General features: G+C 41.1%; 1 protein-coding gene across 1 annotated transcript in view; it reads right to left on the minus strand.

Moving 5' to 3' along the window:
- Positions 1 to 326: 326 nt before the first annotated feature.
- HHAT (hedgehog acyltransferase) overlaps positions 327 to 16,999 on the minus strand; it is a gene marked incomplete at both ends in the record, with an annotated part of 18,209 nt that continues 1,536 nt past the window's right edge. Inside the window, 5 exons of the mRNA XM_008942948.1 lie at positions 327 to 477; positions 9,671 to 9,842; positions 13,190 to 13,402; positions 14,657 to 14,851; positions 15,473 to 15,586. Coding sequence (XP_008941196.1) covers positions 327 to 477; positions 9,671 to 9,842; positions 13,190 to 13,402; positions 14,657 to 14,851; positions 15,473 to 15,586 — 845 coding nt within the window. The remainder of the gene's footprint in view (positions 478 to 9,670; positions 9,843 to 13,189; positions 13,403 to 14,656; positions 14,852 to 15,472; positions 15,587 to 16,999) is intronic.

Genomic DNA, 16,999 nt, shown 5'->3' on the forward strand with positions numbered 1-16,999 from the left:
CATAGGGTGGTTAATCAACCATTTTTTCTTCCACCTTCTCTGGAAGAATATCTGAAAATGAAGTTTAGAACAAGAGAGAAAAATAAGTGCTAAGTTAGTTAATGAAAATGCTGAGAGGGGAGCCTGCCCCTACTCCCTGCAGTGTGAAGACAGCAAGCATCAAATTGACATTTGTTTAAGTAGTACTAAAGATGAACGGGAAAGAGAAAAAGCACAAGGACATGAAAGCAAACATGTATGTGACCATGAACCAGAAGAACGTACATGTTTATACACTGACTGCCATACACCAGTAATAAACTGTCTAAAGAGCAATAACAACTAACCTCCACATTTTAGTGAAGCTGTGCATCAGGCTCACACAACAAGGCAGAGCTGGGGGTTTGAGTCCATCCATCTGAAGGAGGAGAGCAGGAATACCATACAAAACCAGGTATTTCACATAAAAAAAGAGCACTTGAGCTAAAGCCAGGCCACCTAAAAAAAAAAAAAAAACAACAACACCTTGAACAAGTCCTGAAATACTTTTAAAACCTGTTAATACTAACAGTTACTTCCAAACAGCCATTACTTGAAGAACTAAAGCATCACTGGTTGATGAGATATACAATACCCACTTTTGCAACAGTTAAAAGACATAAGCACATGTAATTATTACTTTAGGGACACACAAAATAGTACCACAGTTCCAATAGGAAGGCATAAGTAGGTGTCTGTAGTTTTGAAAATATTTGACCTGAGGGTATTGACAGCTATGAAAAATAAATATTGAGTTATGTTGAGCAGAAAATACTGATAGAAGCAATGAACTTCTACCACACAAGGATAATAAAAACTATCTTGGAAAAAAAAAAAATCTAAACAACCACTCCTCACTTGTTCCTCCTGAACAGGTATAAACAACAGTTACCTTTGCTCTTATCCTGACAGCTCCACAAATATCCTATGTACTCCCGGATTGTGTACCCCAAACAACCCCTACAAGATCCCTCCTGTTGCAGTCAAGCTAAAAAAACCCTAGAACTTCATTTGGCAGAATGCTTAAGGCATATTTCAGTTTTTAAACCCACAGGACAAAAGGCTCCTTAAGGTGCTTTTGTTGCCTGGTTTTCAAAGAAGAAATTTTAGCAGCATATTTGCTCACAGCTTAACCCTGGGGTATGACCCAAAATGCAGCACCTTGCACAGGGATGAGATGAAGATTATACTGGCTATCCTCAGAGTTCTCACTTCTGTGAGTAACAGTCTCAGAATGCATTATAAATAAAACAAGATGATTCATATTAGTATTCCAAACATTTTCTGCTGAATAAAATGGTACTTGACCAATCATCATTAAAAATTCAGTGAAAAGTAGAGGCCAATACCTTTACAGAAACTGGTGGGAGTTCACTCTTAAAAGTTCCACTCCTTTTGGTGAGCTTTTCCATCCACCTGACAACTGACATAAGTAAAATCTAACCCCAGAGGAGTGAAAATAAAGTTATAATTTGGAAGAGTAAAAAAACACTATAAAATGCAATTGTTACATCTCCTTCCTCTCCAGTGTTTTGCTTTCCCTAACTGACAGTAATTTGTGATTTCATTGCAGTACTTTAGACATTTAAAGTAATTTTTAAGCCTTCTAGCCAACATTCCTTGGAGGCAAAGCTTTCCATCTGACTCCAGCAGTACAAGTCCACAAACATTAAAATAACTTTTTTCTTTTTGGCAAAACATCCCTTTTGCATTTTAAAGCTGACTAATGAGTATACTATGGTTGATAACCAAAATTTAAACATTAAAAATTAATCTAATATATAACAACCTAGGGTAAAATTCTGGCACTCATAATGTAAATTGCAAAACTCCTGCTGCCCTACACATGGCCAGTATTTTGCTGCTACAGTCCAATATTTTTAGTTTTAATATCACAATCCATATGTGCATGATATAAGAAACAGTTGTGCCATACAAGATAAAAATCAATGCTAGAATACTTAGATATGAAGATTGTGGTATTTTCCTTCAGGGAAGCAATCACCTAGTATTCAATAACATTCTTCCCCAGAGGAAAACAATCAGAAGCACAATTTGGATACTAACCAATTAGCTACACATTGGCTTACCACTAAATCATCTATACAACCAACTTTCTGCTTTAATTCCCGTCTCATTCAGCTTCTTATTTCTTTTCTGACAAACTTCATTGGAGAGCTGAATGCTCACACACACAAACCAAGTATGAAGATCACAGCTGTCTGTGCATTGGTGAAATTCAAAATCCTTTGGCTGTGCATGCTGGAACTATTTAGAGCCAGACTACCACTCCCTTCAGACTCAAAAATCAATGCATTTGATTTCAAGTGCAGGGATGAAATATTCTGAGGCAATACACAAGCTTCAAGGAAAAAAAGGTATTTTGGCCACCTCTAATAGCATATAGCTAAGTTCTCCCTGCTGTTAACCAGCAGACAGCTCAGCAGCACTGCTGTCTTAAACGTGGACATCAAGTCACCAGTCTGTAGCTAAGTTTTGTATACAGCAATTCTAAGACTCAATACCTGCAATACCTACAGTCACAGAATGGTGGGGGTTTGAAAGGACCTTGAAGATCATCTAGTTCCAGACCCCCTGCCATGGGCAGGGACACCTCCCTCTGGACCAGGTTGCTCAAAGCCCCACCCAGGCTGCTGTTGAACACATCACTGGCAGTGTACCCACAGCTTCCCTGGAGAGAGTGTTCCATGCCTCATCACCCTCAGTGAGGAACAGGCACCCATCAAAACATGTAGATTAAGTTCTCATTGGTCTTCAACTCATCCCAGCTCTGCGAGGGTTCTGGCTACTCATGGAAAACCAAGGGCAAGATTCACAGCCACACATGAGTTGGGCTGCACTGGCAAGTGCATTACCATCATAGCACAAAACAGCCAGAAGTACACTGCTTCTCTTGATATAAAATCATGAAATAAAAAAAGGAATTTAAGATCAATGCTAGACTTCTCAAATTCATTAACAATATTACATTATTTGTTCTCTAGTGCTTGATTTAAATCTTCAAGAACTCACAGACTAGCATTACCTTAAATTCAAAACAAGCTGTATCAAGTGTATTATAAAAACACACCTAAGGAAAAAAGTATTGCCAAAATGCTATCTTTTCCCCAGTAAAAACTCAAAGGATTCAGCATCAAGGTTAAGTTGTTGTTGGTTTTTTTTGTTTGTTTGTTTGTTTGTTTTTGGGTTTGTTTGTTTTTTGTTTTTTTTTAAACTGAAATGTGTTAAAGGATAAAAAAACCCCAAGTACCCGTACAGTCTTAAACCAATACACTTCAAAGCTGTCTGAAGTCCCAGATCAAATTAACTGACTTGTATAAAAATTGATATTTTCAGTTTATCATCTTGCAATCCTTAAAACATTCTACATTTTCCTATGCTTTAAAAATGCATTTCTAGACCTTCAGATATTTACCCTCAATAAATTCACTACAAACCTGCATCTTTTAAGTTTCACAGAGCTTTGTTTCAAGAATAACTAGAATATTAACAGAATTTTAAATTTTTGTTTTCATTTTCTTATTCTCAAAACTGTGCCTGATATTTTTTGACAGAAGTTATCAAACAGAACATTTTTATAGGTACAAGACAAAAGATTTATATTCAGGAATTAGAAACCCCACTTGGCATTTTTCTGTCTTTAAACCACCACCAAAACTCATGGTCAAGAATCACAGCTTAGCAGGCAATTCTGTTATGAGGACAACAGCACAAATTTACCCTTTTTGCAGCTACATCTACCTTATGGCTTTAATTATTGTAGATGCTTGTTTCTGTCAAGTACAATGGCAGGTTCAGCTAGAAAACACGTATCAGAGAGAAACATGCAATCATATTTCAAAAAGGCTACTGACATGTGGCACAAGTCTGATAGGAAACAGACATTTTGAACAGCTTAGAATTTAGGGCCATATCAAGTTCAAAACATGAGGCTTTACAAGTTCATTTACTCTTTATATGCCTCTTCACCTACTGGAAAAAAATAAATTAAGTCTCCATGAAAGAATGTAGATCTGCACTGGAGTAGATAGGCTAGAGATGGATCTCAGCAGTAATGCCAACAATCATCAGCTACATCAGGAGCTTCCAGCTCCACTAATCAGCTAATAAGAGCATGATTATCAACAAGTATTGCACACTGGGCTACAGCCTTTTCTTCACAGCAGGACACTCCTCCCTGACAAGAGCCCCAAGACTGGATCTACTAGGACCTCTTTAGTTTGGTATTGTCCCAGCAGGAGGCTACATCTCATGCTGAGAGAAGCTTTTCTATGAGCACACGAGCACCACAGCACCAAGTCAGTTTGGTACAAAGGTAAGCAGAGCTCTGCAGCCATTGCCATCCATCCCACATCCATCCCACTGTGCTCTCCTGCCCCTCTGGCCAGGGCTAACCATCCACTCACACCTGCTACACTGACCTGACCTAATGCAAAAGTGATAACTCAATTCTGTTACTCCTGTTCCTAGCCATTGAAAAAGAACATCATGCAAGAAGCATGAAGCACTCTAACTTCATTACCTGAATGGAAAACAATGCCATTAATAATTAGGCTCACAGTGCTCAGCAGTGTTTTTCACTGCTGCTTGGCAGTGCTTTGAAAGAGGTGCTGGCTCACAAAATCAAAAGGAATGATAAAAGAAAAAAGTACTATAAGGACTCATGCAGCCCAGCTTCACACTCCAGCCCTCCAGCAGCACACAAGCAGCAAGAAAAATCCTAAAATATATGGAATGGTGGAAGTACAGACCACAAGGGTTGTCCTAGAGGCTAAGTGCTTCTTTTTTGACAAAGCTGAAGGGACATAAAGATTCCAAACAGAATTTACTTATGACTAAACACAGACCTGTCCAGGGACTCATGGTCAAGGCATCAAAAGATCTAGGTTAAAGAAAACCAGAAGGTTTTTCACAATACAAATGCCTTAAAGCCACCTAGCCTGAGTACTCCCAGAATATCTACAATAGACATTACATTCATTAGTAAACACTTGCAGGAAAGAACTCTCTACATAAATCAACAATTACTACATTGTACTGGTTTTGGCTGGGACAGTTAATTTTCTTCATAGTACGGTGTGATGTTTTGGATTTATGCTCAAAATTGTGTTGATAATACAAGAATATTTTCATTATTGCTAAGCAGTGATTGCAGAGTCAAGGCCTTTTCTGCTTCTCACACCACTCCACCACTGAGGAGGGTGGGGGTGCACAATAAGCTGGGCAGGGACAGAGCTGGCACAGCTGACCCCAGCTGACCAAAGGGATATTCCAGACCATATAAATAACTGCTCAGCAATATGAGGCTGAGGGAAGAAGGAGGAACGTTCAGAATGATGGCATTTGTCTTCCCAAATAACTGTTACACGTGACAGAGCCCTGCCTTCCTGGAGATAGCTGAACACTCACCTGCCAATGGGAAGGGGTGACTGAATTCCTGGTTTGATTTGCTTGTACACACAGCTCTTGCTTTGCCTATTAAACTGTCTCTATGTCAATTCACAGGTTTTCCCAAGTTTGTTTGTTTGGTTTTTTTCCCTTCCAATTCTTTCCCTCATCCCACAAGGGGAATGAGTGAGCATCTGTGTAGTGCTCAGTTAACAGCTGGGGTTAAGCCTCAACACACAAGTCAAAAAAGCAGGTTGACTGCCAATACCATCTGGAAGTTTAGCCTGCAGGAAAGCTTATAACAATGATTTACCTTCCCCCACACATATTGCTTTCTATATAGCAGTGAACTACCCAAAATTCTAGAGAATAAAATATTACTATGCTTTCTGATTGATATTTCCATTTCCAGCTTTCAAAACAGACATCAAGATGCCAAATATTTAGTCTCCTCATCATCCTGCAGGATGGGAAAAAAAGCTCAGATTACTCTGCTAGTATTTCATTACCATTTAGACAGATGCACAGACACCTTAATTTCAATAGCAAAACACTGCATGCTTCTTAAAATGAACTCAGAAATCCATTTTCTATCTGTGAAGGGGTCAGGCTGCCATCAGGATGTGATTTAGTGATCTCACTAGCCAACTAAAATGGGGACACCACATCACACACTAGCTACACTCTACATGCAGCAATTAATTCTAAGACTCACAACACCTGCAATGTGACAGTCATAGAATGGCTTGGATTGGAAGGGATCTTAAAGATCATATAGTTCCAACTCCCCTCCCACAGACAGGGACACCTCCCTCCAGACCAGGTTGTACAAGGCCCCATCTAACCTCATCTTGAACACTTCTGGGGATGGAGTGTCCACAGCTTCCCTGGGCAACCTGTTCCAGCATCTCAGCACGCTCATAATGAAGAGCTTCTTCCTTACATCCAATCTAAATCTACCCTCTTCCAGTTTGAAGCCATTATCCCTCATGCTATCACTACAAGCCTGTGTAAAATGTCCCTCCCCAGCTTTTCTGTAAGTCCCTTTCACATACTGGAAGGCCACAATTAGATTTCCCCAGTCTTCTTCAGGCTGAACAGCCCAAACTCCCTCAGCCTGCCCTCACAGAAGACGTGTTCCAACTCTCCATCATCTTTCATGGCCCTTCTCTGGACCTGCCCCAACAGGTCCCTGTCCTTCTTGTGCTGGGGGCTCCAGAGCTGGATGCAGTACTCCAGGTGGGGTGTTACAAGAGCAGAGTAGAATATTCCCCAGAGTGAATTTTATCATTGATTTTCTATATTGTTAGTGAAGATAAAAATATGTATCACTTATTGCAACTTAAGATCTTTCAACTGTTGAGCTCCTACTTGAGTTACTATACAAGTCAGTGAATCTGTCATTCAGCTACATAAGTCTGAAGGATCATATGTTGGGGGAAAAAAAAAAAAATCAATCTACCTGCCCTTTATTTTTTATTTCTTTTCCTAGGCTTCATTACATATCATGTCCAAACATTCCTCTAGTGAGCAGATGAATACCTGATCTGTCCCAGTGTGGCTATTCTTCTGCTATGCTGAAGTTCACCAGGATACTGGACTACTGGAATCCACAGTGGCTTTATCACTGGTGCCTGCAAATCTTCATTTCACAATGTAAAATGGAAAGGCAGCAAATTAGTGGAAATTAACTTTAAAAACTGAGAAGAATGAATTTTTCAGGGTTTCTATTAGCATGGAACACAGGTCTTCCTGCTGTGTCATTAATTCTGAAAACACTTTTTTACATCTGACTGATGCTGCTAGAACAAGATGCAGCACTAACACAAAAATAAGTTGCTACAAACACTGCATTTGATGCTCAGAGCTAAACAAGCAAAAATGCCCTAATATTGCTTAATATGCCAATAACTAAGTATTCAAAGAAATATTTGTGAATATAGACACTGATCTGTCCATTCTAGAAAATGCTCTCATTCTTCAAACAGCTTCCTAGGATCAATAAATAACAGTACTGTGCTGTCCAGCTGATATCTTTAAATTAATTCTGTGTTCAGACACTAAAAAACCTCCTACAAGCTGAAGTGCTATATATATGACAAACAGGTACAACAGTTCAAAAAAAAAAAAAAACAGGCACCATGGATACAGTCCCCTCATATTCTTCACTATTCCTGATGGGGGACCTGATATTTGGCCACTGGAAAAATCATACTGTTGCTATTACCTGGGTTTTCATATAATCCCCACCACAGAGGATCAGCATTGCTCAGAAGGATTTGAAGTCAAGGTTTGCTGCAAGGACAGGGGTGTCAAGGTAAGCAGTTATGAGAAATAAGCCATTGAGAAGAGAGTAGCAAAGCCCAGCCCATGAGCAATCCTTAACACTGTGCTGTCAGGAGCTCATCATGCCTGGTGGGTCTTGGAGGCTGGTAATGTCTTCTGCTGGGAGCATGGGGTACCACTGGAGCCCACTGCACTGAAGGAACAGACAGGCCAGTGTCAAGAGCCATACTCATATATTGATGTCTCCCCAAAGCAAATCACAACAGAGGCCTGTCACTGGTTTGAGTCTAAGGGAACCAGTACAACAACTGTGATAAAATGCAAAAAGAAAACATTTTAAGGAGTGGCAAACTTCTGCCTCAAAAATCTCAATTCATAGTGTATTTTAAACACCTGCTTTCATTCAAAGCTCATCTAACATAGGGTTACACTTTGAACATACCTCTGCTACAAGTGGGGTCTCCACAGGAAACTTGTTTCAATTCAAATGATCATATTTTCATCCAGCAGCTTTACAGTCCAAGCTTGCTTTAACACTGGCTTTAATCACCTGTTGTTTTGAGGTGTTTTAGCCTTTCCTAATCATCTGTTCAAAGTGCATTTTAATTTTTAGGATAAAACACTCAATTTCAAATATACTTTTGAGACAACAGCTAAGTAGGCTGTAATTCCCCCCATCTTTTTTTTTTTTAAATCAACACCAGCAGTCTTGAAGGGAGGGAGGAAAATGCCAGCAGCACCAAAGCCAGAGTATCTCATCCTGAATTCTGGAGCCTTGCCTGCCTTATCCAGTGGCCAGCTTCTCGCCCACAGGCAACAGCAGAGAACAACAGATTTCATTAATCAATGAACTGACATTTTAGAAAGGATGAAAACTCAAGAATCCACATTCTGAACAGTGACTGAGTGAGGAGGGGTAGAATGAACCATGGAGACAAACTTCTCCCTGCTTTCCAACTGCTCTTGCTCCTTTACTATATATAAAAAAAATGAAATATATATACTGTGTGTATATATGTGCACATACACACACAGAGCACACACATTGCCCTCTGCTGACCAGAGTCCAATACACAAGTGTCCTCCAACAACACCACTCATTGTACATTACCTCCTGCTTGACAGGACCATACCAGTGTGTGAGTTGATTCCTGTTGTTTGCTGGTACAGTAAGAGACACCACCTTCAATTCTGCAACCACCAAGGCTTTTTCACAACCTAGTAGTAAGGCCTAGGGTTTCTCTGCTTTAGTTTTCCCTCCTATCCTGGTGATACACACAGCAGGACATTGCTGGGGGGGGTGGAATCAAACCAACCACATACACCAGTTGCTTATTTGTCACCCTACATCTGCCTACATAACAGCACCCTCTTGCCTTTATGCTACATTCATCAGCACACTTTTCTGTGCCACCTTCCCCCACCCCCCATTGTAAAGAGAGCTGAGAGGGGGCACAGGAGGGGAAAGTCAAGCAGAAAAACAGAGCTAAGAGGCACTGACTGATACTTTCAAGCCACCTTGTTTGCAATCCCTTCCCTCTGTTCTTGAGTATTCTCACTTTACCTTTCAACACGAATAAGGACTATAAACATCAAACACAGGAGATCAATAAACATATTATTTCTTAACATCTCCCCTCCTCCATGCCTACACTAAAACTTTAAGGGTCCACCTTTATGATTTGAGGTAAAAACCCACTTTAGACCAAAGTTAAGCACACATGCTTCAGATTGCAAAAAGTATTCTATATTTTTTAATTTAGGGAGCAGCTCAGTAAGTTCAACTGTAAGCTTTTTGGAGGATCTACATATTATATTAAGGCTCTGTAGACTACCTTTCTGACAGTGATTGACCAGAATAAACTATACATAAGTACCTACAGATGGACATAAGAGAAGTAGACTAAGGTTTCTGAAGTAGGGGAAGAAAGATTTCTGTTATTGTTTCTGTACTCACCCAAGGCCCAGTATGAAGCAGCTTCCAAAGGTGGAGCACTGCTGTAGAGAGCATGGATGTACATGAGGTGAATCATCAGCTCAGCCAGACACCACCAAAAGAAAATACGAATTATGCCCACAACTAAGATGCTGAGATTGGTCTTGAAACTGAAGGCTTCTTGTCTCCTCATCTAAGGAATAAATAAAAAAACAAATCTCATTTGCTGTTTATTACTGCTACTAAGTGGACCATTTGACCATATCTGACCATTTCCATATTTGGAAATTCCTGACATAGTCTTGAGGGAAGAATGGTCTTTCCATTCATGAACATGTTGTACCAAACTGCTGAAGAAAAGGCCAAGTGATGTTAAACTGAACAGAATCCAGACATGAGACATCTTTTAATTCCTTTAACTTCATTAAACTTTTTACTATCTTGATATTATCTTGATTTTATTATCTTTATTAAGCTTGAAGAAACTACAGCTATGAAGGCTTTCCAAGCAGCAGCCCTACCAACCACAGAAACAATGACTGCTTGCATTTAAAATACCTCCAACTTCTACCAGCTGCATGGGATTTGAGGACAGTTCTTATTTTTTCTCCTGTAGCTCTGCTGAAGTCAGCAAGAGCTACATGACACACTGAGCAAATTGCTGTCAAGTGCAAGTTAAATATCAGATAAGACAAGGTTTGCAGCTGACAGGCTTCCCAAGATGCCCCAAACACTGATGCTGCTAACTATAGTAAACACTTTGGTATAATTTAACCTTCTTTCTGCAGTAGAATCTGATCAAACAACAAAAACATAGGATTGCCTAAAAAATAAGTCCCATTTTGTACATCTATCTTTGTGTGTGCAACACGTCCTTCAGCAGTCTAACTGGCCACCAAAAATGCATTTACAAGATAAGCAACAAACCCCAACCCATCTGCACAGACAAAACCTCCTCATAATTGCAAGCACATAGTACAGCTCACATGCAGTTATCTCTGCTCACTTATAAAGGACATTTATTTGGAAGGTTCAGTTGTTTAAATGAAAGCTTGGAGTCTACAGGGATTTGCAGAACAGGCCTTCAAAGCCAGGACTAGAATTACTATGCCTTGCTTCAACCCAGAAATTCAGCAAGGCCACTGATGAATGAACCATCAGGTTCATTTCTGCCTGGCAACAACTGCCAACTGCCTGCATTGTATTACACTCTTCAGACCATGAAGCAGTTTGTCTCCATCTCCAGGACTCTGGCTTTCCAGCATGCTCAGCAGGGCCTCTCATTAGAGATGAGCTTCAAGTAATGTGTTCTGCAGGTGAGCTCTTCCAATAGCTCCAATAAGCATCACCTGTATCATGCACTTTGAATCAACTCCTAGGCAGCAAAATTCAAAACTCTTCTCCAGCCTCACCTGTCAAGGCCATACCCTCTGCTCAGGTTCTGACAATGCTCTTCAGCAAACACCAACAGGAAGCACAAAGGTTGTTCAGTTTGTTCCATCTTTATGGCTTTAACCAAGCAGGTCTGTGCATATTTAAATTAGAATCTACTGCATACCTTTCTCAATCTTCTTTTTTCTTCTCACACCAAGAATACAGGTGATCTTCACACAGGTCTTTGCTGAGCCATATCAGGTGACCTTAGTTTCAATGCAAAACACTAACACCTAAATTTTTCTACCCACTGTACCCAAGCCACTCTCTGACCTGGTATCTCATATGCAGTCTGCTATGGTATGCAGACTTCTACAACATCCAACCTGGGATAATAACATTCAGCCTTGCACCTTCCAAAACCACTGAAGACAAACGAGCATGGGACTTGTCACTCAGAGGTCTACCAGCATCTCAGTTTTCACTTTTCATAAAGCCCAGTCTATTTGCTTCCAAATATAAAGAGAAGCAAGTAATGCCTAGGCTTCCATACATAAACTGAAAGAGCAGTTCCATGGTTTGAGACATCCATTCATACACTTTATGCCAATGATACTTGCAATATACATTATGGGTGGTGATTTAACTTCTTACTGAAGTGTGTAAGAAAATAAGGAAAGCAATAAGCATGGAAATGTGGGGGTTTCCTGTCGTGTAGAAGCAGGCTTGAAAAGCAGCCTGCAGAGCACTAGGAGAAACATTCAGTAAGACAGGCAGGTCTTTCACATGAAGGGAGCTGCTCAGCTTGCTGAAGTCTGAAGAAAAGCATTCCAAGTAAATCATCAGCTGTTTTCACAACAACATGAGGGGAAACTAGTCTTCAGGAATTCCCAATGCAAACCAGCAGTTTTCTGTGACTCTGCAATCTGTTTCAGAGTTAAAAGCCAGCTGCTGCTAAAAATGTTATATTATTCCACCTGATGCAGGAGAGGAAACAATTTCAGTCCATCAGCTGCATGCTAAAATTATGAACACTCTCCAAATGTAACATGTCACTAGTCCCCAGGTTGAAGGGATGAATCTGACACTAGATGAAAAAAAAAACTACAGAAAAGTACCTCACTAAGGGAAAAATTTCAGAAGGAAATAGTCTGATAGAAAAGATGAACCATCCAGTCTTCAAAAACTACGTTGCCTTCTTTCCACCTTCTCTAACACTGTAGTCTAATCAACCTTTTGCCACCCAAGCACTAGATATAAAGACATTTTAACAATATTTTTGAATAAATATATTCTCTATGCTAGTTACCAGCCTTACATGAGTTCAGTGTTATGCCACAGCTGGCATGCAGGCATGAACACCCAAGACTGGTTTCTAACTACAGCCTTCCCTTTTGCATGCAGCATACTTTAACACTTCCAGAGAGAAGGACAATAGATACAGACTAGCATGAGAAACACTTTCTGTTCACAAGTCTCATCACTAACAACTTCTGACAAGGATGTAACTAGAAAATAAATAGAAACTCAGGCTTACCTGTCAACTACATTATGAAATAATCATTAGAAGATGACCTCAGGGAAAACTGGATCAAATTATCTACCTGACATTTTCTCATGACTGTTATTAAAAACCCTTAATATGAGGGGAAAAAAAAAACCAACCTTCCATGCTTTAATATATGCCTTAAAGTACAGACTTTGTGCCTGGATTTAGCAGGTAAAAAAAATATTACCATCCACTTCAATATAACAGCCTTCCAGTACTTAAAGGAGGCCTACAGGAAAGATGGGGAGGGACTCTTTCTCAGGGAGTGTAGTGATAGGATAAGTGGCAATGGCTTCAAACTGAAAGAATACGATTTAGATTAGATGCAAGGAAGAAATTCTTCACTATGAGGGTGACAAGACACTGGAGCAGGTTGTCCAGGGAAGTTGTTGATGCCACATTCCTCAAGTGTTCAAGGCTAGGCTGGATGGGGCTTCGAGCAACCTGGTCTAGTGGGAGGTGTCCCTGCCCATGGCAGGGGGGTTGGAACTAGATGATCTTTAAGATGCCTTCTAACCCAAACCATTTTATAATTCTATGATTCAATAGTTCTTCACCCAATGCACGTGAAGCACAGATGCCCTGAAAATCCACCACTGTTTTTAAAAAACAGTTACCTGCTTACTGAATTCATCAAAGTTCATAAGGGGTCCGTTATGGAACATAGGATAGTAAAACACATATGCCAGCATCCACAGGAACGAGTAAGATGACTTCTGGGCAGGTCCATGCCAGCAGTACTCCAGGCTGAAGCTAGTGCAGAAAAGGCAGCGGATAGACACAGTGAAGAGCAGCAGATAATACTCATTTTCAGTGTCATACCACTTTCTCTGCAAGAGAAAACAAAGCCAGATGACAATGGTGCAATGCTGCATTTTCTATATGGCTGTACATCGATGTCCACCCAGATCCAAACCTTCAGGGTCACCAGCAGCAGGAAGTAACTAAAGTGAACAGCAGCTGGAACAAGCATCTGAAGTGAACAACACTACTTCATGCATCAACAAGCAGCACTGGCTGTTAACAGAGAAATGGCCTCCAAGAGCTACTGCAACCAGCAAAGAGACAACATATTAAGTTATGAAGAACTATAGCAGAAGGAAAGCTTTTGTTACAGAAATGCCATTTATCTCCCTCAGATTTGGTCCAGTAACACAATCACCAAACCAGCTGGTGACACTGCCAAAGCTGCAGTTCAGATCTGAAGAGAATCAGTCACTCCTGAGAAAGCTCAAGGCTGTGAAGATGTTACTGAGCCTTTACCAAGTTTGACACTTGCTGTCATGTCTATTTCCAACAACAAAAACACATCATCACAAAAAAAAAAAAATTATCTTGGAAACATCAGCAAATGTAGTTTGGCTGATAACATTTGTATTGCAGTATGCCCTTTTCTCCTCTCAGTGCAACACAAACTTGTCTACACCACATGAAGAGGTCCTACCCACTCACCTCCCTTCCCCCTGAAGACAGGGCAACAAGACTTACAAAACATGCCCAGTTCTTCCCCTTAGCTCAAGTAAGGGCAATAAGGACTCTCTCACAACTGAGCAACACTTTCTCTAAAATCTATACTGCCCAGCAAAAGTCCCTAGAGAAAGAGCAAAATTGAGCTTGCACCAACCAGTTGCAAGCAAGCAACTTGTTTGGTAGAAATCAAAGTGCTGGAGCAGTCCCCCTTTCCATACAGAAGTCTGCAGTCACCCATAATGTATGGTCAGGCTTGACTAGGTAGCTCCTGGATATGAACCTAAACCAGCACCTTAAATTGGTATGATTACAGCTCCAAAGAACAAGAGATGTCCTTACTAGAGCACTAGTAAAGTATTATCATGCTCTGCTGAACGCCATTTATACATTAAAGCATTTTTTTTGTCTCAATGCACAAGCCAGCATGATGGAGAACTACAGTTTTTCTAAATGAAGAAGCTCCAGGACAAGTCACTACAGTTCTACTATTTCAGGTTTTTCAAGCCAGACTCTGCTTAGGTCAACTGAAGGGACAGTACTCTGCTATAAAGATAGTTGCCATAATGGACAAACACCAGCATAGTTTGATGCTTAATTAGTCCTTCTGACATTACCTTGGCTTCTTCCACAGCTGGTACACGTAAAGTGGACAGCAGGATAAGGGAACACAACCATGTCAGGAGCGACAGCTGAAACTGAGCCACAGCAAACGAAATAGCTGCATGCAGCAAAATCACAGCAAAGCCCTTGATCCCCAGTAACAACCAGCAGGCAGCCATTCCATAAACCATCAAGCACCATGGCTTATACTGTTAGAGAAAGAAAAATGAACAATTTTTAGTTTAGTTATGTCTCAATATCTGTGCTGTCCTACACAGGGTCTATAGTAGAAACAAATGCACTCAACAAGGTTAAGAACAGATGAAACACCACATGGAAACACAACTGTATCCATATGGATGGAAGGGAAGGGCTTTCCTGTAGCAGCCCGTGTGAAATCCAGCACTCTCTGCTCTGGGGAGAAGATAGCTTCCTCCTTCCCTTCCTCAGTCTAGCAGCTGTGACACCACATGCCAGTCGTTTTCCACAATCATGCAACTGTTCACCCAGTGATGCCAAACACAAGTGGGTGTCACTTTACAGTCCTGAAAAGGAATAACACCACCCTTCTTTCATGTACACGTCAAATGACACTGGTTTGTGGGTCACAATAAAGCACAGGCTTTCCAGGGTTGGAGGCTAAAGTCTCCACACACAGACCTCCAGCAACCAACCTACTTGTTCTCCTGTATCATTACAGACCCACTCACACAACTGACCCCACAGAATGGAACTCCCCATGCTCAGTAGCCTCAGTGCTGAGTTTTCCATGCCCAGAGTAAACTGAAACCCACAGAAACCACCCTGCTGTGGAGAAAATCCACACTTACCTTCTCAACCAACAGCCTGGACACTTGTGATACCAGCAGGTGACCAGCCAGGAGCCACAGAATACGCTCCCTTCCCCATTCAATCCAGTAGTTCCACTCAAAGTCCGTGGGGTCCTGGGGCATCAAGGAAACTGGTCAGCACGTGTATGTGGCCATAAAAGCACGTTCTTACACAACAAGGAAAGATCTCCATAACACACCAGGTCTGTTACCCAACACCTCAGTACTCAACACATGGAAAGCATCTAGTTTCAGCAATACATTCTGATGACTTACAGTGAGCTCCAGCAGCTCCATTTTGATTTCCAGTGGTGTGAAATTCTGAAAGAGATCTTTAGTGTCATGACTCCTAATCACCACAGTAGCACTGAACCTGACTGAGCAGCAGCCACTGCCTTTCACTGTAAAAGCCATGGGAGTTTTCCAACCACAAAGCAGGCAGGAAGACACCCCCACACACACCCCTTCTCCCTGGACACAGGGAACAGACTGGTGACTACACAGAGATGCAGCCTGGAAAAAATGGTCTTATGTCTCAAGTCTTCCCAGTCCAACACATCTTCACTTTGGCTGCCTATCAGGAAACCTCTCAGGAAACAAGCTAGTGTTACTAGTGTTCCTGACTGTCATTTCAAACCCAAGAAATTCATACTTTTGCTTGCCTTGCCTTTTAATTTTTGTTTGCTTGTTTTTTTTCCCCTTGATAGCAAAAGGGTATACTGCAAAGAATTGTACAATGCTTAAAATGTATACTGCTCAGCGTGATGAAGGGCTAATAGAGTTTAGGTTGTAAACCAGCTCTACTGGCTAAAGATAATGAGGTCTGTGACATGTCTGAGAAACTACAGAAAGAACTAAGGAAGTTGTAACTTACAGCAGCCTGTGTGGCTGTCAGAAACCAAAAAGCACAGCACCCTTGAAGATAAGGGAACGAGGTGCACAGCTGCAAGAGAAACTGATTCCAACCAGAACCTAGGTGCACAGCTGCAAGAGCAACTGCTTCTAACCAGCACCAGCCACAACACAAAGGTCAAAAGTTTACTGCTGAGGAAGACTTGGAGACTTCATCAAAAGGCCACCAAAGGACGATGTCTGACCACCTGAGGACCTTAATGCACACGTGGAACTAGGCAGTAATTTATGTTAATGAACTCTTGGAAAAAGCTATGGATATGTTAATCATCACCATGAACATGTATGTATAACTTTCATATAACCTTGGAGATTGTCATGGTTACAGGGGCTGGGACCAGTTTATCCTTATGTGGGTAGAACCAAAAACTGTGTATTCTATACTCTCTATGGCACTGCTGTTAACAAAATCATGGGTAGCAGCTGCCCAGGACACAGCTCAGAGCCCAGGCCACAACAGATAAGGAAAGAGGTCAGGGGAGATGTTAACACCTTCCCACCCAGCAGGAGACCTCCCTGTTCATGGGCCCATCCTTGCCTCGCCCCATGACTCACACAGAGCTCCCCCCAGGAGCTATTTCTGTTTAATGGACCATCAAGGACCCACTGCATGAC

Source organism: Merops nubicus, unplaced genomic scaffold, assembly GCF_000691845.1.
Source record: "Merops nubicus isolate BGI_N331 unplaced genomic scaffold, ASM69184v1 scaffold7046, whole genome shotgun sequence".
NCBI lineage: Eukaryota > Metazoa > Chordata > Aves > Coraciiformes > Meropidae > Merops > Merops nubicus.